General features: G+C 51.4%; 1 protein-coding gene across 5 annotated transcripts; it reads left to right on the top strand.

The window, feature by feature from the left end:
- Window positions 1–275: 275 nt before the first annotated feature.
- GHRHR (growth hormone releasing hormone receptor) lies at window positions 276–15125 on the top strand. Of its 5 annotated transcripts, none has more exons than XM_007981700.3 (13): window positions 276–465; window positions 4323–4428; window positions 4555–4662; window positions 5348–5445; window positions 6629–6726; window positions 7472–7604; window positions 9493–9646; window positions 9933–9993; window positions 10511–10580; window positions 11332–11423; window positions 11987–12116; window positions 12875–12916; window positions 12996–13099. In XM_007981700.3, the coding sequence occupies exons 1-13, from the start codon at window positions 382–384 to the stop codon at window positions 13002–13004; spliced, it is 1185 nt and encodes a 394-aa protein (XP_007979891.2). In that variant the 5' UTR covers window positions 276–381; the 3' UTR covers window positions 13005–13099. The 5 variants fall into 5 exon arrangements, with proteins under 5 accessions (XP_007979891.2, XP_037860720.1, XP_007979889.2 ...); XM_038004792.2 differs by lacking the exon at window positions 12996–13099 and adding an exon at window positions 14712–15125 and having other exon boundaries at window positions 279–465; window positions 4326–4444; XM_007981698.3 differs by lacking the exon at window positions 12996–13099 and adding an exon at window positions 14712–15125 and having other exon boundaries at window positions 279–465.
- Window positions 15126–21553: the final 6428 nt, after the last annotated feature.

Raw genomic sequence — 21553 nt, 5'->3', positions numbered from 1 at the left:
AGAGGTCACTCCAGCAATGACCACCAGATACCTGGGCCTAGAGAAGAAAGTGGTAGAGAATATTGACCAAGTGACCTGTGGCTGTCACCTCTCTGGGCCTTTGCTATCAGGACAGACACACGAGCAGACTTATAGCCAGAGTAGAAGGTGGTGAGGGCAGGGCTCAGCCCCTGCCTGCTGGAAACAGAATCCCACCTCAGGGTCAGGGCTGAACTGAGCAGGTGTCCTGCAATCCTGGTGAATATTCAGTGGGCTGTGTCCCCTTGGCTAGCTCCTGCCTATGCAAACAGCCACCTGAGAAAGGGAAGCAGAGGGTGCGGTGGCAGTGGCTGTGTCAGGGGACAGCAAGGGAGGGAAGACACCCAAGGCTTACTGAGGCTGATGGAGGGAGCCACTGCTGGACTCACCATGGACCGCTGGATGTGGGGGGCCCACGTCCTCTGCGTGTTGAGCCCGTTACCAACCGTGAGTAGCCAGTTCAGACCCTCCTGCCTCTCCCACTGGGCTCCAGATTTGGGAGCCACAGGGCCAACTGGAGCCTGGTGGAGACCCTACTGCCCTTCGACTCTAGAGTCCCTCCCAACGAGCAGGTGGCAGGTTGTGGCTTGGAGAGCTCCTGATACCAGGGCCCCCTCCCTCATCTCCCTCTGTCTGGCAGTCTGTAGTGACTCTGGGTAGCGCTATTAACATGTCCTTCTTGGGGCTGAGCTGAGCTCACCTTCCTGTTGCTTCCCCCAGGGCCTGGCTGTGCCCTCTGGGGGCCACAGAGACTGTCTGCCCCAAGACAGTGCCTCAGAATTGGGAAGGCAAAGTCAGGACCCCGTCTTAGTCCCCCCAGTCGGCTCTTTCTCTTGGCTGTGCATCTGTGATCTTACCACGCTCCTGTGGTAAGATTTCCAGACCCCTTCTTAGCCCCATGACTCCCTGAGCCACTCTCCAATTTGGCGGTTTCCTTCGAAGAGGGTGTGGCCAGGGAAGGAGTGAAACCTGAGGAGTTGGTGGAGACCAGCTGCTTCTGCTCCAGCAGTTAGGGGATCCATCATCCTCTCATGATGCCGAGGGCTGGAGAGGCTTTTGACAACCAAATAGTACTCCATGGGCTAGAGAGCTGGAGCACGGGGATCAGGAGAGAGGGCCCTTCCTGAATGTGCTGCGGTTTCCCAGTAACTTTCCAGGTTACTGCAAGTGACAGCAGTAACCTGGACATACTGGAAGTCACAAGGTTCTGGTGGGGGCTGAAGCATTCTTCCTCTGCTGCCTTATTGGAGGGTGCTGCCCCTCCCGAGCACCTTGCTGCACCTGCTCTTAAGTGCACAGGCTTTGGGCTTGAATCCTGGACCCATGAAACTAGTCATGTGACCTGCAAGTTCCTCAGCCTTCCTGAGCCTTGCTTATCTCTTTTGTTAAAAGAGAAAATATCCTCTGGCCTGGATTGTTGTGCATTGAGTGGAATCTGATTTGTCAAGGGCTGGGCATCGGGGTGCAATACAGGAAGCTTCGACTACCCCCTGGCTGCCATGTGTGTGTGCTCTACAGCAAAAGATTAATTTTTAGCAGAGGGACCCCAGACCTGGTGGTGGCCATTCAGCAGATGGTGCTAGCACCAAAGCTAGAACTCAATCACTGTTTCCCAGTGTGGGCTCCATCTCCTGCTGACACCAGGAAGAGCAGCAGGCACAGATGCGAGGCCTGGGGGTCCAGGGCGATGGAGCCTCCCCTAAGGGGTGGGTGGGGCCCAGGATGTGTGTGGGGGTGACTGGGAGCCCCAGGATGTGTTTTGCCAGTCCTGATTCAGCAGGAGCATTTGGATAAATCTTGGAACAATCTGTCCTTCCACTCCCACCACTTCCCTCCCTAGAATGTCTCCTTACATCTGGCCCTGTGACCACACATCCTGAGTCATTAGTTGGGCTTCCCTGAATTTCCCTCCTTCTCTTAGAGGTGTGGGCACTGTCTGTCTATCCTTTTGGCTAGAGTCTGCTCACCTGGAGTCCTTTGCCCTCAGTGGTTCCCCCAGACTGGCCCTGAAAAGTTTCCCAGGCAGGGTTGGGGCTTGCCAGACTGTGCGGTAGGCGGAAGGATAGGCCGAGACCACAGCTCTTCCAACAGCCCAGGGTCAATGTCAGGTTGACAGTGTGAGAAAGTCCCATACAGGCCCGTCTGCCCTCCTGCTCTTCCTTCCCTGCTTCGTGCGCTCAGTCTGTTGGGAGATGTGGGGGAGACACGATGGGGCTCTGCCCTGAGATGGACCTGGGGTTAATGAGTCCTGGGGAGGAAGCCAAGAGCTGAGTCTGGGGCACCCACCAAAATCAGACCTGGAGCCTGGGTAATGGGTGACATCTGCACCCTGAGGCCCTGCAGGGCCAACCAGGAGATGGCAGAGCTGCATCCAAGCCATGGACCCATGGGGTCAGCAGGGCGGGACAGGAGTGACTTCTGCCAGGGCAGCACTGGTGACCCTCCTTACTGGGCTGGGTCTCCAGATCTTCTCCTAGCCCGCAAGTCTGCGGCAGAGCCCTCGGGTCTCTCCATGTGGTCACCCACCGTCTATTGTCCCCATTCTGGTGGTCAAAGTCTCTACTCTCTGACCCAGCCCTGGTCTTACATCTGCTGCACTATTTGCTGTGCCTGCATTTCTCCCAAAGAACACTAGCTGTTAATTAAACATTTGCTGACACGGATCCTGTTAGACATCGAGGGTGTGTGTGTCAGGGGGTGGGGGTGGGGTGGGGGGTGGGCCATGGGGAGAGAAACATTAGTCCTGAGCAGATACTTCCCCAATACACCTTTTCCCACTTCCCTTGTCCTTGCACATGCTGTTCCCTCTGTTCCAGACGCTCTTCTCCCCACTGCGTGTGTCTGGCTCTAAAAAGTGCTCCTTTGTCCCCAGGTCCAGCTCAAATGCCACCTCCCCAATCCCTGTGAGAAGGACACTGCCTCCCATGGCACCTGTCTTGCTTCTTTTTGTTTGTTTTTCTGAGACGGAGTCTCACTTTATCGCCCACGCTGGAGTGCAGTGGCACGATCTCGGCTCACTGTAACCTCTGCCTCCTGGGTTCAAGCGATTCTTCCACCTCAGCCTCCCGAGTAGCTGGGATTACAGGAGCATGTCACCACGCCTGGCTAATTTTTGTATTTTTGTAGAGATGGTGTTTTGCCACGTTGGTCAGGCTGGTGTCTAACTCCTGACTTCAGATGATCCGCCCACTTTGGCCTCCCAAAGTGCTGGAATTACAGGCATGAGCCACTGCGCCCGGCCCCTGTTCTGCTTCTGATCACAGCTTGCACAGGGTCTATTAGGATCCAGCCCTTCTCCCTTCCCCAGCCACTCCTCTTCTGTGAAAGCCTGGGGGAACAGACATCTACACTGGTTGACTCGGATGTGTGTTTTATATAAAAATGTGTATGCTGTATACCCAGTTCACAGTGCAGAAAGTCTGTTTTGTAAACTTGGCTTCCCTTCTATGTGATTGTTTGGGCTCTGGCCTACTGGGTGAGCAGTTTTGGTTTTCCTCCAGTTTGGGGCGGTGGGAGGGAGAAGTGCTAGAAATTGCTGCTGTTCATTCCCAGTTCCCTGGAGAACTTGTTAAAATGCAAAGTGCTAGATCCACCCTAGATCTCTGCATATCCCTGCTTCCATCCCAGTGGATCTCTAGTTGATTCTTGATGCACACTTTCAGAAGTACTGCTAGAAGATTTCCAAAAAAACCCCAACTTGTTTCCAGCTTCCAGAGATCATTTCTCATGGCCACTGTGTAGCACGAGATCTGGGAAGCTCCTAAAACTATAGTCTTTCAGGGTTGCTCAGCTGTCAAGGTTATGATCCTTTCATCTACACATCCATGGACCCACACATCCATCCTTACACAGCTCTCTCACTCATCCACCACGCACCCATCCATGCAGCCAGTCATCTGTCCGTCCATCCATCTGTCCATCCATCCATCCACCTCCCCAGCCATATATTTGTCTATCTGTCTGTCTGTATACTCATCCATTCCACCAGCCAGCTGCCTAGGCAGTCACACCTTCCTTCCCTCCTTCCTTCCTTCCTTCCTTCCTTCCCTTCCTTCCTTCCTTCCTTCCTTCCTTCCTTCCTTCCTTCCTTCCTTCCTTCCTTCCTTCCTTCCTTCTTTCCTTCCTTCCTTCCTTCCTTGTATCTGAACATCCACCAAACACACCTGAAAGTACTGTGAGCAGGTCTTTGCTCAGGATTAGGGCACAGAAATGAATCAGGACTCGTCCCTGTTCTCAGGTCATGTGGACCACAGAGCCCAGAAAGGCACTCAATTGGCTTGGCTCATCCTGTTCACTGTTTCCAGCAGGTATTGGGACACATGCACCCAGAATGTGACTTCATCACCCAGCTGAGAGAGGATGAGAGTGCCTGTCTACAAGCAGCAGAGGAGATGCCCAACACCACCCTGGGTATGGGGCCTAGGAGGCAGGTGGCAGCTCCTCTGATTCCTTTATGTCCTCTGGCATCATCCCTCGGATTATTGGGGCAGCCCTGTGGCTGGGCTGAGTCTCTGCTGCTCCCGGCTCTCTATCCAGGCTGCCCCAGGACCTGGGATGGGCTGCTGTGCTGGCCGACGGCAGGATCCGGCGAGTGGGTCACCCTCCCCTGCCCTGATTTCTTCTCTCACTTCAGCTCAGAGTCAGGTGAGGGGTCCTGGGTGTGGCGGTGGGAAAGGGAGGTGCTTTCGTTTGGAAGTGGCAGAATCTGGCAGACACGTCACTGGCTTTGGGGGCAGGCCGACCTGGGTTTGTATACCAACTTCCCCTCTTCTGGGGTGACCTCGGGCCCGTCAGTCAATCACCTCTGCTTCCTGAGCTGTGAACTGGGGAGAACGAAAGCATTAACTGCGCAAGAAAGAATTAGAGTGCAGCACCTGTAAGTGCTGGATCTGGGTGCCCTCCAGGTGTTAGCAGGAGGCTGGCTGCAAGGGTGGAGGAGGGCAGGCCTGCCTGTCTGCCAAGACACCACTAACTGCCAAGGATGGAGAAGGTGGGGCACCCCGCTGCTCTGCTTTACCTCCCTGGCCTGGGTGCCTGGACAGCGAGGGCCTCTTTTCTCTCCTACTGCCTTTAGGAGGCTGGTAGCCCAGCTCACCACTCCCCACCCCTCAGGGGAGTAATCCTCTCTGTGCAGAGATGGCGCCCGTGAAGCCAGAGATGGAAGACCCCATAGTGTGTCCCTGGGCAGGCTCTGGAGCCGCCCTTTCTGTTGCTGAGAGGAACTGTCCATGTAAACCCTGCCAGGGTCACTTGATGGTCCATGGCACCCCCAGCCCCCTCCTGGGGAGAGGGAAGGGGTTGTGGCTAGAGAGTCTTGCTTGCCTCCCAGGGGCTGTGAAGCGGGATTGTACCATCACTGGCTGGTCTGAGCCCTTTCCACCTTACCCTGTGGCCTGCCCTGTGCCTCTGGAGCTGCTGGCTGAGGAGGTAAGAGGCTCCCGGCATCTTGGAGGAAGGACTGCCATGGACATTCGTATGGGTGGGTGCACAACGTTGGGGCCTCCATTCCCCAGCCTGCAGGTTGGAATATTCCTTACAGCGGTTTTCCAGCAGACAGCAGTGAAGCGTCTGGAGGAGAAGGGGTCTTCTGCTAAGTTACTCAAGGGTGACCCACAGGTCAAGTTACTTGGAGGGAGAAGCGGGGCAGAGGGCATGTGGGAGATCTGCTGGCTGCTGTCTTGGTTCCGTGTCCAGGTCTCCAGGGCTGGGAGCTTAAAGTGGTTCCAGAGGCAACAAGGATCCTGGCAGCCCTGGGAAGTTCCTTTTCTTCTCTGACCCTCAGTCTGTGGAGCAGTGTGCATGGTTGTGGTGTGGGCAAATGAGGGAAACTCAAGCCCAGAGTGATTGCAGAGAGCTCCTAATACCAGCGAGCACACCCACACTTCTGCATCCAGCAGGGCCTTTGCAAGGCACTCCCACACCCATCATCCTGTTTCTCTGTCCCCTTGATCTCTGAAAGGTAAAGCATGACTATAAGCATTTTTCAGATGGAAGCATTTTTCTGTAAGCATTTTTCAGATGGAAAGACTGAGTCAGGGACAGGCAGCGATTGCCTGGACCCCACAGGAGAGCTGGGATTGGGGCCAGTGCCCGGGCCCCTGCTCCCTTCCCTTGCCTGTACCCTCTATCTTCAGGCCCAGGCTGCATTCTGACTGATCCAAACACTTGGCCATGGGAACCTTTAGCCTGCCTGCCTGTGACTGTCCCCACGTGTCCCTGTCTGTCTCCTTTATTTGGGGACGTTGTGTTCTTAAGCTGGTGAGCAAGCTGGATGTCAATAAACAAGCTGATTTCCTCTGGCGCTTTTGTCATTCCCCAGGGACCTGTAGTTTCTGCAGCTGCCTCTCCCCACCCCCAGAGCATCATGAGTGTTAAGCGTCTCCACTCCTTGCCACTGCTCCTCCCTCACCCGCAGGTCAGGTGGAAGGCAGGCTGGAAACGAAAGCTCTAGTGCATAGGGGGAGCTTTCCATGGTACCTGCGGACACCTCTGCCTCCAGATGGGCAATGTTGGGGTGGAATGGCAAAGGCTTCACCTGCTTGATTGCCAAGCCTCTCTTTCCCCCAAAGGCCCTGAAGCTGAGACTTTCTTCTGTCTCTGCCCTTCCCAGGAATCTTACTTCTCCACAGTGAAGATTATCTACACCATGGGCCATAGCATCTCTATTGTAGCCCTCTTCATGGCCATCACCATCCTGGTTGCTCTCAGGTTTGCCATCCTCATCACCAGCTCAAGAACCTTCCTTGGCTCCCTATTTCCCAGAGGTCCAAGTCTGCTTCCTTGCCTGCATAGCCATGAACTTCCTAGATCTAGGCACCATACCCATGTCTAACTTTCTCTTCCCTTTTCCCCACCATGTAGACCCATCTCTTCCAACACCAGAACTCACTCCTATCTCTGCCCCTTTGCTTATGTGGCACTCATTCTATTTGCTTGGAATTCCTCATTTTTCTCAGTGTATTTATATCTGAGAAAGCCCGGCTTCTATCTGCATCTAACAGTCCTCTGCCTCCTGCCCGGAGCCCCTCTTGACTGTTACAACTCTCTGACCATTGTCCCTTTTAAGACCCCACCCCCTCCTCTAGCCTTCAAAGTCTGAGCACGGCATCTGGCCTGTGCTGCTCTTGGTCTCATGGGGATGAGTGTCTCTGATCATCCAGGGGGCTCCCATGGGTGGTACCTGCCATTTCTGCCTCTCTTCCCTGAGACTATGAGCACCCTCAAGGCAGGGACCAGATATTCCTCTGTTTCCACACTTACCCTGAGCACAGGAATGGTTGCTCAGCTGTCCTGCAAGGGTTAAACTGAAGCCTCAAGTTCAGCTCAATTCAATTCAGTTTGATTGCATCCAATTTGATTCGATTCACCTCCTGCCCTGCTCAGCCCAGTTGCAGCACACCAGAATCCCCTCCCCCACTTGCTTCTTGTTCCTCATTTCTCCCATTCCCCCCAGGAGGCTCCACTGCCCCCGGAACTACGTCCACACCCAGCTGTTCGCCACTTTTATCCTCAAGGCGGGTGCTGTGTTCCTGAAGGATGCTGCCCTTTTCCACAGCGACGACACTGACTACTGCAGCTTCTCTACTGTAATGGCCGTGGGTGAAGGGGCTGGGTGGGTAGGGGAGAGAGGAGGTGGGATTACAGACCCAGAAGTGCCTGCCCCAGCCTTTCCTGCCCTGTGGGCTGACCCTGGGGCTCCTGCATGGCCAATTACAGAACAGGAAAATGCTCCTCTCCCATGTCAGGCCCTAAGTTCTCACGCCTTTCCTGGACTGTGGTGTCGATCCATATCATTTTCTATATTGCATGCTCTACTCTGCATTCTGTAGTCCAACCTAGACCATGTTTCACTATGCACAGCCTTTTCCTTTCCTTTCATCCCTCCCTGAGCACTCATTGGTCTGTGCTGGGGGTATGTATGCAAGGGGCTGGGAGGAGCTGGGTCCCTCCTTCAGGAAGAGCCCATGGGACAGAATGCACACAGATTAGGAGACTCCCAAGTGGAGGAAGCTGAGAGCTAGGAGAGAATGAGAGAGGGCTTCAGGGAGGAGGGGACCCTGGAGCTGTGCTGGCAGCAACGATAGGGAGATGGGGAAGGAGAACATTTCAAGAGGAGGGACCAGGGTGAACAAACTCACAAAGACAGAAGGACCTAGGCCATGTCCAAGAAACTGGGAAGGCACCATGGGAGAGGTGGAGTGGAGACAATAAGAGGCAACTGAAATTAAAGGGAAGTTGGGCAGAATGTGGAGACCCAGCAACTGCTGGATTCTCTACAGGTGTGCTGGAAATGAACAGCGAAATCAGCGAGCAAACTAACACATGACCTCAATTAACTGATGAAAGAATTAATCATACTTCATACTGAGCACTTATTTTGTGCCACGCATTGCACTAAGTGCTTTACATGTATAGTTATCCTTTGAACAACGTGGGGTTAGTGGTGTTGGTCCCCCTTTCAGTTGAAAATTCAAGTATAACTCTTGACTCCCCCAAACTTAACTGATTGCCTACTGTTGACCTGAAGCCTTACCAAAAACATAAATGACCGATTAACACATATTTATCTGTTACATGTGTTATATACTGTATTCTTACAATAAAGTAAGCTAGAGAAAAATTTTTAAGAAAATCGTAAAGAAGGGAAAATAAATTTACTGTTTTTAAATGGAAGTGGATCATCACGGAAGTCTTCATCCTCATCGTCTTTATGTTGACTAGTTTGAGGGGCAGGAGGAAGAGAAGTTGGTCTTGCTGTCTTAGGGGTGACAGAGATGGAAGAAAATCTATGTGTAAACAGACTTCAGCAGTTCACACCTTTGTTATTCAAGAATCAGCTGGCATTATCTCTTGAATTTTTAAAACAGCCTGAAGATGAAAGCATCATTTTAATCCCATTTTGTAGAGGAGAGGCAACTGGCAAGTTCACCCAGTGGCACATGGGTGGGGCTAGGATCAAACCTGGGCCAACGGAACTCAGAGGTGGTCCTGCTCCCCCGCTGGCAGGTGATCAAGTCATGCAGTCAGTGAGCGAATGCACGGGTGCCTGTGTGTGTTTTTTGCAAGGCAGAACTGTGGCTGAATAAGTCAGCTCTAGGGATTGACTTCAGCTCAGGAAGGATGGGGGTAAGTGAAAATAGAAGCAAGTCTTAGGCAGTTTCCATTTAATCCTTATGACAAGGACTTGAGCCAGGTATTGGAAGTTTTTCCTTTTACAGATGAAAAGCTAAGGTGTGAGGAGATTTGCACAGGAAATAGATGGCAAATTAGAAGCCAGGCTGTCTAGATCCCAAATCTGTGCTCTTAACCCTCAGTGTATATCACCACATCTCCTCTCGGGTGGCCCAAGAGGCTGGAGGTCCCAGCCTCACGTGGAGGGGCCTGGAGGTTCTGTATCTGAGTGGGGTAGGGGAGACTGGGGTGGGGGCTCCAGTGGGTGTCCCAGCTCTGAAGCACCCAGGTCCCGGCCCCCAGGTTCTATGCAAGGTCTCTGTGGCCGCCTCTCATTTCGCCACCATGACCAACTTCAGCTGGCTGTTGGCAGAAGCTGTCTACCTGACCTGCCTCCTGGCCTCCACCTCCCCCAGCTCAAGGAGAGCCTTCTGGTGGCTGGTTCTCGCTGGCTGGGGTGAGCACTGAGGGCAGTTCGGGCACCATGGGGAGGTAAAGGGCTGGGAAGGCCCAGGGAGTTCACGTAAAGGCCCCTCCACCTCACTCCGAGGCCCAGAGAAGGGGAGGGACAGGCCACAGTCCGGCAGCAAGTGTTGGAGGTGGCACCAGGCCCCTGGCTCTAGGGTCCTGTCCGGCCCTGCCTTTGCAGTGCCCTACCTGGCTGATGGTGGTGGGAGGTGGGGCCAGAGCTCAGAGCCAAAGATGCAGACCCCCTCGCTTGTGTCTCCCCTGTCCTCCCATAGGTCTGCCCGTGCTCTTCACTGGCACGTGGGTGGGCTGCAAACTGGCCTTCGAGGACATTGCGTGAGTCGGAGTGGCCACCTCATCATACCGGCTGGGCCTACATGGGGTGTGGAGTGGACAGTCAGGCCACGGGCTGTTCTCCAGGCTGGGAAGAGGAGGAGGAGGGACTGCTCGGCTAGGTTGGGGGGTGGGAGAACAGTCTGTGGGTAGCACAGAAGAGGCATGAGCCTGGCAGGAGAGTGGAGCTCAGATTCCTAGCGCTGTGGGTCTGGGGGAAGGTGGGGGGAGGGAGCTGCCAGGGGGCTTCCTGGAGAAAGGGACATGTTGGGGCCAGCAAGGAGGCCTCGAACAGGCAGAGTTCAGAAACGTTTGTCCATCTAGGCAGATACAAAGGGTGAGCCCAGCCTGGATGGGGGTGCCCCTTTCGGTGAGACCCTAACTGGCTGAGACAGGAGAAAAGGCTGAAGAGGAGGTGGGTGAGACCAGAAGGCATGAATACCCAAGAGAGGAGGGAGGTGCCTGCGTCACCACAGTAAAGGGGACTTTCCAACAATGGCATTCTTGCCTCTCTCCCCAGGTGCTGGGACCTGGACAACAGCTCCCCCTACTGGTGGATCATCAAAGGGCCCATCGTTCTCTCAGTTGGGGTCAGTCCCTGGGCCAGTGTCCTTTGCTTTATTCAGTCAACCTCCCTGGAACTACCGAGGGGCTGTGCACAGCAGGAAATGCAACTCCAGGCTGGGTGTCTTGAAGACTGGGCTCCAGCCTCGCTCTGCCACTGATTCTCTGTGAGGCCCTCTCTGGGCCTCAGTATCCTGTTAGTAAAACCAGAGGGGTGGTGGTCTCCATCAGCATGCAGGCTGTTCCAGCTCAATTTTGATGAGCGTGATGCGCTGGTTGCAGATCATTTACCACTGCAGTGAGAGACGGGGAGTGCGGGGTGGGGGCAGTAAATGGAGTCTGCAGCTAAACCCCTCTCCTCCCTCTGCTCTCACACACAACACAGAGGCAGTGAAGACTGCTTTGCATGGCTGTGGTAAATGTACAAATGTTTTGCAACTTAGCAACTGTGCAAAGTGAGGGACATCTGCTTTGTGCTAGAGAAGAGCCTGGGAGGTGGCTGGAGGCAGGTGGCGAGGCCTGATCACCCCCCTTGATCCCAGGACTGGAGAGGGACAGGAATCCTGGGTCCTTCTCTGTCCTCCAAGGCTCAAATGTGGGACCTCCCAGCTCCAGGCTACAAATTCTGGAGCAATGATCTGTGCATTCATTCACCTGCACATTCTCACGTCTCAAGGATTTAAATTTTCTAGTTCCCAAATGGGCTAGAGCTCACCCCAGCCACCCAAGGCTACCCCCTGACCCTTGTCTTCCACCTTCCTATGCCTCTATTTCCAGGTGAACTTTGGGCTTTTTCTCAATATTATCCGCATCCTGGTGAGGAAACTGGAGCCAGCTCAGGGCAGCCTCCATACCCAGTCTCAGTATTGGTACTATGTGTTCATGTCTGGGGACACTGGGAAAGGGTAACTGGAGAGGGATTCGATGTGGTGGTTCTGTCTCTTCCAACAGGCATTCATGACCTCAGCCCCATACTCTTCCCTATGTTCCCAGAGACAGAATAGACCTGGCCCCTTCCTTCTAGGGGATCACATTATTGGAAGGATGAGGACTCCAAACAGCCAGTTCCCATGCCAAATAGAACGATGAGTGCTGGGGTCAATTTCTATGGGCGCCTGGGGAGAGGGATCCTTTCTAGGTGAAGGGTGGTGTGGTCAAGGAAGACTTCCTGGAGGAAGTGGTTTTGATCCACACTTTGAAAGATGCATAGACTTTGGGATAAACTGGGGCAAGAACAGTTGGCAGGGGAACCAGCAGGATCCAGGGCCCAGAAATAAAAAAAAGCCCAGGGTGATTGTGGGGAGGTGGCATTTCCCAAGGTGGCTGGTTCACAGAGTGGATATAGGGAGGTGGTAGGAAGTGAGAGGAGACGAAGTGCACATGACGGTTTCTAATCCCAGCCTTGGGAGCCTTGGATTTGTCTTTCCTGCAGGCGTCTCTCCAAGTCGACACTTTTCTTGATCCCACTCTTTGGAATTCACTACATCATCTTCAACTTCCTGCCAGACAATGCTGGCCTCGGCATCCGCCTCCCCCTGGAGCTGGGACTGGGTTCCTTCCAGGTGAGGCCTCTGCAGGCACTCTTTCTTTCAACTGGGGGTGCTGGAGGGAGGTGCTGTTGCCCACGGGCCTTGGCTTAGTTCATGACAGGGTGACGGCTATTCTTTTTCATCCATCTATTCAAATATCTGTCTGTCTGTCCATCTTCCAGCCACCCATCTATCTATGTATTCAACTACCCATGCATTCTTCCATCCATTTATCCATCCATCCATCCATCCATCCACCCACCCACCCACCCACCCATCCATCCATCCATCCATCCACGCACCCACCCACCCACTCACCTACCCACCCACCCACCCATCCATCCATCCACCCACCTACCACCTATCCATCCATCCATCCATCCATCCATCCATCCATCCATCCATGCATCCATCCATCCATCCATCCATCCATCCATCCATCCATCCATGCATCCATCCATCCATCCATCCATCCATCCATCCATCCAATCTATTCAACTCTTACTGATCCCCTATTATGTGCCAAGTGTTGTGCTCATTCACAAGGGATGCAGAAATAAAGTCAGAGGAATGGGGCCAACAGTACAGCCCTGGCAGGCTTGCTACAACAATTCTATGAGACAATATGCCTGGCACATAGTAAGTAATGAATGCATCTAAATTCCCCTTTCAATCAGACCTGGCCCAAGCCATAGCCTGGGGATGAGTAGGGAAAAGGTAGCAGAAAGACTGTGGACACCTTCAGGCCAGGCCAAAGTGTTCTGATAGGGTCTTTCTTCTTTGCCCCACAGGGCTTCATCGTGGCCATCCTCTACTGCTTCCTCAACCAAGAGGTGTGTGACTTTTCAGGCTATCCCTCATGGAGTCCCCCTCCCACCAGACCTAAGGCCTCCCCTCCTCTCTCCCACTCAGGTCCTGTAAACCCCAGCTCAGGCCACACCTTGACTCCTGTGAGCCTTTGTGGTAGTCTGTCCTGAGCTTCTGGATCAAGCTGAACCGGAATATTTCCTGTAAACATCTCTTATCTATCCTTCCTCTGAGCTGGGCCAAGTTCTACTGGCTACTCTTCGGGAGGTGGAGGAGGCCTTTCAGGGATCAGGAGAAGGATTAGGGTAGGGAGTCAGAAGGAATCCCCCAATCATGTGTTCCTAAAATTGAACAAAAGGGAGAGTTGGGGAGGGGGTATGCCGGCTGAGGGAGAGACAATCAGAGAGAACAGATAGAGGAACCAAGAAAGTCAGAGGTAAACATACAGGGAACTAGGAAAATAATCAGATGCAGAGACAAAGAGGAAGATCCGGAGCCCGAGAAACAGAGAGCACCTAAAGGAAACAGACACACAAAGAGAGTGGATGGAAGGGGAGATAGGCATGAAAAGACAGAACAGATGGTGCTGCTGCACATGTGGAAACGTGGGGACATGGCAGAGACTGACGCAAAGTGAATTCCACCCAGGAGACACTGAATTTCCCCCTTAGGACAGTCCTGCTCTGGGGAGAGAGGCGGGGGAGAATTGATCTCAATGCCCCAGACTCCCAAGTTGTACCTTCCTGTATCGGCAGGGCCATGGGCTCCCTCTGCTGGCCATGGATTTGCCAGGGGCTCTGCATTCTGTGAGAGTTGGCTGCAGATGCCCTGTCCCCTTCACTGTGGAGTGTTACTCCCATCTCATCTGCCACCTCTGTCCCTTACTGCTCCTTCCCCTCTCCCTCTCTTTACTCCTCACCTGGCCTCTCTAAGTTCCATTCAGCCTTATCTGGTGTCTGGGTATAGCAGACCATGGGCCCTGGGGGTCCTGGGAGGGGCAAGAAGCAGCCCAGGTTGAGGCTGGTGGGGTGTGGAAAAAGTGTTTCCACAAAGAGTTGTGAAGGGAGCTGTCTCGGGAAGTGGTGTTGGAGACCAGGTGGTTACATACCTCTGGTGACAGGGAGCTTACTACCTCCCAATAGCTCTTTCTGTCGTCAGGCAGCTATGGGAAAGATTATCTTTATGTTGAACAGGTATCTGATTCCTTTTATCTTTCACCACAACCCCAGTTCGGCTCCACTGCTTGAGGCACATTCTCTCAGCACCCTATGCCCCTGAAAGCCCCTTGGAGATGGAAAGATACAGACAGCACCCCTACCCCCCAAGCCCACCCTTCCACCTCACCCCAGGCTACTTTTCTTTTAGTGACTTTCAGTTCCCTCAGCTGCAACCCCTCAGATAGAGTTCTGAATCCTCTCTCCCTTCAGGTCGTGTCCTCTGGACAGATTTCCAGTGGCCAGAGTTGAGCTCACAAAATTGAGCCCAAGAGCAAGGAGTGGTCCAAGTGATTAAGAGAGAACAGGGTGGTTATTTGACCAGGAACTCAAGAAAGCACCTATACATGTCTTTAGCTGGGCTCAGACAAAGGCAGGGCTAAAAGGCAGAGAAAGGAGCTAAAAGAATGGTGAGAAATATTCACAGGAAGGAGGAAGTAGTATCCTCCAGAGGTAGTACTTAGTAGTGCCTGTGCCCAAGCATGACTTTTCCTGCCCCATGTCTCTGTTTCTCTTACACGGCCTCTCCCTGCACCTTAGTCTCATTGGGGTTGAGTAGCAAAGCCACAGGGGGACCTTCCTAACATCCTCTTCCTTGTCCCTGGAGGTGAGGACTGAGATCTCACGGAAGTGGCATGGCCATGACCCTGAGCTTCTGCCAGCCTGGAGGACCCGTGCTAAGTGGACCACGCCTTCCCGCTCGGCGGCAAAGGTGCTGACATCTATGTGCTAAGCTGCCTCATCATACCACTGGAGTCCACACTTGAACTTGGGCAGCTACCATGGGTCTGCCATGCTCTGGCAGAGCAAGGGGGCCATATCCCCACCCCAGCTGTTACCCAGCCCGGGGTAGGGGCGGCCCTTCCTCCCTGTCTCTGCATCTGACTCTCTTTTGAGGTTCCTGTATGTTTACTTCTGACTTCTGTGGTCCCTCTGTGTCTGCTCTCATCCATTCCTTTTCCTGGGGCCTGGGGCTCTAGCCCAAGCCTCAGAGGAGCCAATAAACCTGTAAATGAATAGACATATGTTTGAGTGAGTAAATGGGCCTCTAAAGGGGAGCGCACCTGCGTTCTTTATTTGGATGTCTGATGCTGAGCTGTGTTCATCATTCCTCAGTTCAGGCTACATTATGATTATGTATCTGTGCAAGGGGCCTCTTGTTTTATTTATTCTTAAAATGTACTCTCTTTTGTCTTCACCACTCCCATTCGCCTCCTCTCACAGGCAAACAAGCGAGCATGCTTAATGTGAATACTTGTGTTTCTGTGTGTCTTGCAAAATACGTGGTGTTTTGTGTGTCTGTACTTTAATTTACATAAATGCTGTTGGTCATATGCCTCATCCTGCTTCTAATGTTTCCCCCTCAGCACTGTGCTTTTAAGAGATGCTCCCAGGGCTGGGCGCAGTGGCTCATGCCTGTAATCCCAGCACTTTGTGAGGCTGAGGAGGGCAGATCACCTGAGGTCAGGAGTTCGAGACCAGCATGGCCAACATAGCGAAACACTGTCTCTACTAAAAATGCAAAAAATTAGCTGGGTGTGGTGATGGGTGCCTGTAGTCCCAGCTACTCGGGAGGCTGAGGCAGGATAATCGCTTGAACCCAGGAGACAGAGGTTGCAGTGAGCCGAGATCACGCCCTTGCACTCTAGCCTGGGTGACAAGAGCGAAACTCCATCTTAAAAAAAAAAAAAAAAAAAAAAAGAGACGCTCCCGTGTTTCCCTGCGTACATCTGGTCTGTTGTTCTGGCTGTATGTGGTGCTGTGTAGAGTCATTGCCCATGGGTTACTGTCCTGTCTCCCCTGCACTCTAGTGAACATGCACATGCTGGTCCCCTCCAGGATCTGTGAGAGTGAGCCTCTGTCCGGGACTCACACCCAGGAGGAGCAGTGCGGGGCATCCATTATGCCTCCTGTTGATGTGATTCAGTGGTGCCAGATTGCATGCTTCAGATCTGCACTCCACCAGCAGCTCTTGAGGTCCCTAAGTCCCACTGCCCCACCAACACTTGGCATTACCCAGCTTTTTAATGTTCACCAGCCAAATGGGTGTAAAGTGCCATGGCACTGTTGTCCTAATTTGCATCTCCCTGATATCTAATGGGTGTAAATATCTCTTCCTGTACCTGCTTGCCTTTTGGGTTTCTTCTTCTGGAAATTGCTTGAGTCTCTTTCCCTATTTTGCTCTGGAGTGGAGATGCCTCAACTCCAGGTCTTTCTCTTATGTCCTCCCCATTGCGTGCCCTCCTGGGTCCCAGCGTACTGCCTGCTGTCCCCCAACCAAGTGAGGACTCCCTTAATGTAACACATCTACATAGTCTGTCCCTCCTCCAACCTCCTTCTTGGCAGCAGGGAGGAGTAGGAGGCCCGGGCTGTGTCCATGGGGATCTGTTTATTGACTGACAGTGGTAGAGGGAGATTCCAGTACAGAGAACAGGCAGAAATGGACACTGTCAGGTCAGAATGAAACCTCTCCCTTCCTGGTCTACCCACAACAGACCTGTCCTGCACACCTCAGTTCCATTTCCCCCACTTTCAGGCAGCCTTCCCTTTCTACACTAGCCTTTCCGGCCATTCCTCCTTTCTCCGACTACCCTGAGAGTCCAAACCATCCCCTCCAGCCTCTGCCTACTTGGGCTGATCACCAGGTGCCATTTGCCTTGTCCCGGTCCTTGCCTGGGCGCCTCCCTTCTCTGTGATCCCCTGCATGGTGGCCCTCTCCTCTGCACGGAGGATCTAGCTTGTCCTCTATGGCCTGCCTGGACCAGGTATGTTTTCTCATGCACTGGGAACAGAAGGAGTAGGCATCCTTTACCTGTGCTGGCTCACAAGTGTGTATCTGGTGGAGGCAGTGGACGGACATCTTCCTCCCTTACAGTTGTGAGAGTTCCAGGGAATGGAGACACAGCTACATGAAGCCCAAGGCCACACTGTTGCCCATGACGCCCAGCTGCCTGGCATCTTCCTGGACAGACAAATGTCAAAGTGCGGGCCCAGTCTGAAAACCAATCATATTCAGTGTCAAATCATAAAAGTAATTCATACTCATTGCAGGCATTTCGGAGATACAGAAGGATTAAAAAAAAATCAATCATAATCTTATTACCAAGACATTCTTTTGGTACATTTTGTACGTTTCCAGAAAGATTTTTTTTGTGTGTTTTGGAAACATCTAGAGATCATATTACATTTGTAAAATTGCATATGATTTTTATGCATTAAAACAATATATATTATATATAGATGGCCAACAAGCACATGAAAAGATGTTCAATATCATTAGTCATTAGGAAAATATAAATCAAAACCACAATGCAATATTGTTTTATGTCCATGAGGATGGCTAAAAAGAAAAGAAAATAGCCAATAACAAATATTGGCAAGAATGTATAGAAATTGGAACCCTCATGTATTGCTAGTGGGATCAGAGAATTGTCAGGTGTTTTGGTAAAAAGTTGCACAGTTGCTCACAAAGTCAAACACTGAATTATTCAGAAAATCCACTCCAAGGTGTATAGGCAAGGGAATTGAAAATGTATGCCTACACAAAACTTGTACATGAATATTCATAACATCATTATTCATAGTAGCCAAGAAGTAGAAACAACCTAAACATCCATTAACTTATGAATGAATTAACAAAATGTGGAATATCCATATGATGGGATGTTAGCTCCATTTTTTCTGTTTGAGGTAATGAAAAGTTCTAAAATTAGATAGTGATGATGGTTGCAAACTCTGGGAATACACGAAAACCACTGAATCATACACTTTTTTAAAAGGGTGAAATGTTATAGTATGTGAATTATATCTCAATAAAGCAGTTATTAAAAATGAGTAAATGGGAGTTTGCTGGAGAACACTTGCAGACAATTTTTCTGCTACATAATTTGAAAAGTCTATATAATATTATTTATTTAACCAATAGTTATTTAGCAGGTATTATATTGGTGAAATTTTCTCTCGATTTAAAAAATAAGTATTTGTGATGATAAACTTCCTTGCATACATTTTTTTTTTTCACATATACCTCAAAAAGACAAAAACTTAAACTCCTAGACCTTCAGAATAAATTCTCCTAAATTGGAAGAACGTTTGAACCAATGCAATGCACATAAGTCTTTTAGTACCTGTTGCCAAATTGCCTCCCAGAAAATTGGTCTAGAGAATTCTCGCACAAACAATATAAATGTTATGGTTTTTCTACATTGTTATTATATTCTGAGACAGGGTCTCACCTGTAGGCCAGGCTGGAGTGCAGTAAAGCGATCACAGCTCACCGCTGCCTCAACCTTCTGGGCTCAAGTGATCCTCCTGCCTCAGCCTTCCCAAGTAGCTGAAACAACAGGCATGCACCACCATACTGGCTAATTTTAAGATGTTTTTGTAGAGACAGGGTCTCAGTATATTGCCCAATCTGGTCTCAAACTCCTGGGGCTCAAGCAATCCTCCTGCCTTGGTCTCCCAAGTGCTGGAATTACAGGCATGAGCCACTGTGCCTGGCTAGCATAAGCTTTTGTCTTGTCATGTGCATTGCATTGGTTTAAACATTCTTCCACGTTAGGAGAATTTATTCTGAAGGTCTAGGAGTTTAAATTTTTGTCTTTTTGAGGTATATGTGAAAAAAAAATGTATGAAAGGAAGTTTGTTTCTCTGAGTTTTAACTGGTGTTGGTAGTGTTAGTAATGGTGTTAGCATAGTGGTGATAGTAGTTAGTGTTAGTTAGCTTGGTCAGTGCTCTTTAATATTCGTTGTGATTAATTTTAGTGGTTATCAATTGGTAGAGTTAGTGGTTAGCATTAGTTAATGTCAGTTGGTGGTTAATGTTGGTGATTAGTTACCAGTTAGTTTAGCAGTTAGCTGTTAGTGTTAATGCTATTTAATGGTTAGTGTTACTGGTTAGTTAGCAGGTAGTGGTTAGTGGTAGTGGCTAGTTAGCAGTTAGTGTTAGTATTAGCGGTTCATTAGTGGTTAGTATTAGTGGCTTGTTAGGAGTTAGTGTTAGCAGTTAGATGTTAGTGCTAGTTAGCTAAAGTTTAGTGGTCAGTGTTACTGGTTAGTTAGCAGTTAGTGGTTAGTGGTAGTTAGTGGCCAGTGGTTAGTGTGTTAGTTGTTCATTAGTGATGTTAGTGGTTAGTAGTGAGTGGTTAGCATTAGTCAATGTTAGTGGTTAGTGTTAGTGATTAGTTACCAGTTAGTTTAGCAGCTAGCTGTTAGTGTTTTTAATGTTATTTAGTGGTTAGTGTTACTGGTTAGTTAGCAGTAAGGAGTTAGTGGTAGTTAGTGTGTAGTTAGTGTTGGTGGTTCATTAGTGATTAGTGTTAGTGGTTGGTTAGCAGTGAGTAGTTAGCGTTAATGTTAGTTGGTGGTTAGTTAGCCATTAGTGTCAGCAGTGAGTGTACGGTATTGGCAGTGGGCAGAAGCAGCTCACTCTGTGAACTGTCCATCCCTCGCCTAGAGGTTTCACAATGACTGCCACGTTCACCACATGTTCCCTTTTAGTTTCAACTGCAGCCTCAAATTCCTATCACTTCTCTTGTCTCTTCCATGACAGGGATTCGCAGAATGGGCCTACAGTGCAGGTTCCTGGGCAGATCCTTTGACTGGCAAGCTCTTCCTCATCTGAACCCTGGTAGGGGGCGGGGCGGCGGGTTTGCTCAGGAGGTGATATCTGAGGGAGTCTCACCAGAGACACTGGATGGCGGGCAACGAGCTGGGCTGAAAAGCACAATGAACATTCTGGCCACCAGGTGGCAGTCTAACTGCAGCCAAGAGCCCTGGCTGGGCCGGCGGTGCTGCCTGCCGGAGCTGGTGCTGGAGATGGACGCAGGACCCCCGCGGCCTGACTAGGGCCCAGCAAGCAGAAGGGGCTGGTGGAGAAAGGGCTGCTGGTCTGGACAGCCTAGGTAAGGAGGGAGGGTCCTGGCGGGAGTGTGGAGGAAGGAGACATCCCCACACACCCCGCCCCCCGCCCCCCGCGCCAGACCCCAGTGTTGATGACTAAGAAGCAGATAAAGAAGAGTGAGAGCTGAAGAGTCAGAAGAATCAGGGCCTACTAGAGCTCGTGCAAGATCCGGAGCTTCCAGGGGCTTCCCTGGGTCCCGGGCTTTCTGCAGGACTCACCCCCATCTACTCTGGTGTCCTCCTTCCAGCCAGCCTCCCCGCGGGTCCTGAGAGGAGAACTTCCTAAAGAGAAGGAAGGAACTCGGACTTTCCCTCCTGTTATGTTCAGGCTCCTCTGTGAGAAAGAGGAGGAGAGAGGAAAATGAAGGGCCCATTCACTGTCCCCAGAGAGCCCCCAGGAATGTTAAGATCCCCACTGTCCCCAGAGAGCCCCCAGGAATGTTAAGATCCCCACAGATGAGCCTGAACCTAGATGTGAGAACTGCTGTGCCGGGTTCAGACTCTCTGGGATTTGGGAGCTCCGAGGACCCGAGGACCGGGTGTGGGTGTGGGCAGGAGCAGTCAGGGAAGGCTTCCTGGATGAGGGGACTCAGGCAGGGGGTGTAGACCCTAAAGCCCCACCAGGCCAGGCTGCACAGTGGTCCCTTTCTACTGTCTGCTGGGCAGGAAGCGGAATGGGGCTGGTCTCAGTTCAGAGAGCAATACTTGGAGGAAAGTTCGGGTAGGAGGGTGCTATCAGGCCTCGGCTTCGTTCTCTCTAGGGACTTCCATGGCATTCCTGCGAGGACTCTGGGTCTGCCCAGCCACACATTTATCCATGTGCTGAGTGTCCACTGAGTACCTGGGGAACAGGCACCTTGCTAGAGTCTGAAAATACAGCTACAAGCAACTCCCAAATGTTCCCCTATGCAAGGGGCTTAGGGTCTGGTTGGCAATGGCCAATTTTACATGTCAATATGATTTGGCCACAGGATGCTCTGGTATTGGATTAGTGATTGTTTGTGGGAGTGTCTGTGGCGGCGTTTCTGGAAGGGCTTAACATTTGAATTGGCAGACTGAGTAAAGTGATGGCCCTACCCAGTGAGCAGGCACCAGCCAACCCTTGAAAGTCTGAATAGAAAAAAAAAAAAAAGGGCAGAGGAAGTTGAGCTTGAGCTTTCTCTGCCTGGCTGTTGAGCTGGAACATCTATCTTCTGCCCTCCAGGATCCTGGTTCTTAGGCCTTCGAATATACCACCTGCCCTCTGGGGTCTCTGGCTTGCAGAGGGCAGATTGACTTATCAGCCTCCCTACTGCATGGGCCAATGCCATACAATAAAGCTCTTTCTACACCGTGTGTGTGTGGTGTGTGTGCTGTGTGTGGTGTGTGTATATAAAATGTTGGTTTTATTCTCTGGAGAATCCTGACTGATACAGAAGGCATTTTTTAGGGGTCTCTGTTGCAGACAACAGGACCCACTCTGGCTGAGTTAAGCAAAAACATGACAAGTTTAAGGACATCAGGTAGCTCCCCTATCTCTAGGAGGGCCCGAGCTCAGGCCCAGAGGCA

Source organism: Chlorocebus sabaeus, chromosome 21 (assembly GCF_047675955.1).
Source record: "Chlorocebus sabaeus isolate Y175 chromosome 21, mChlSab1.0.hap1, whole genome shotgun sequence".
Lineage (NCBI taxonomy): Eukaryota > Metazoa > Chordata > Mammalia > Primates > Cercopithecidae > Chlorocebus > Chlorocebus sabaeus.
This window is presented reverse-complemented; position numbering and strand designations above follow the sequence as displayed.

Bases quoted from the DNA above. Each gene is read 5' to 3' on its own strand.
- GHRHR (XM_007981698.3), top strand. From the start codon at position 382: ATGGAGGGAGCCACTGCTGGACTCACCATGGACCGCTGGATGTGGGGG. The intron at 4,663-5,347 runs GTGAGGGGTCCT...CTTGCCTCCCAG, and splicing joins TCACTTCAGCTCAGAGTCAG to GGGCTGTGAAGCGGGATTGT. The intron at 6,727-7,471 runs GTTTGCCATCCT...CATTCCCCCCAG, and splicing joins ACCATCCTGGTTGCTCTCAG to GAGGCTCCACTGCCCCCGGA.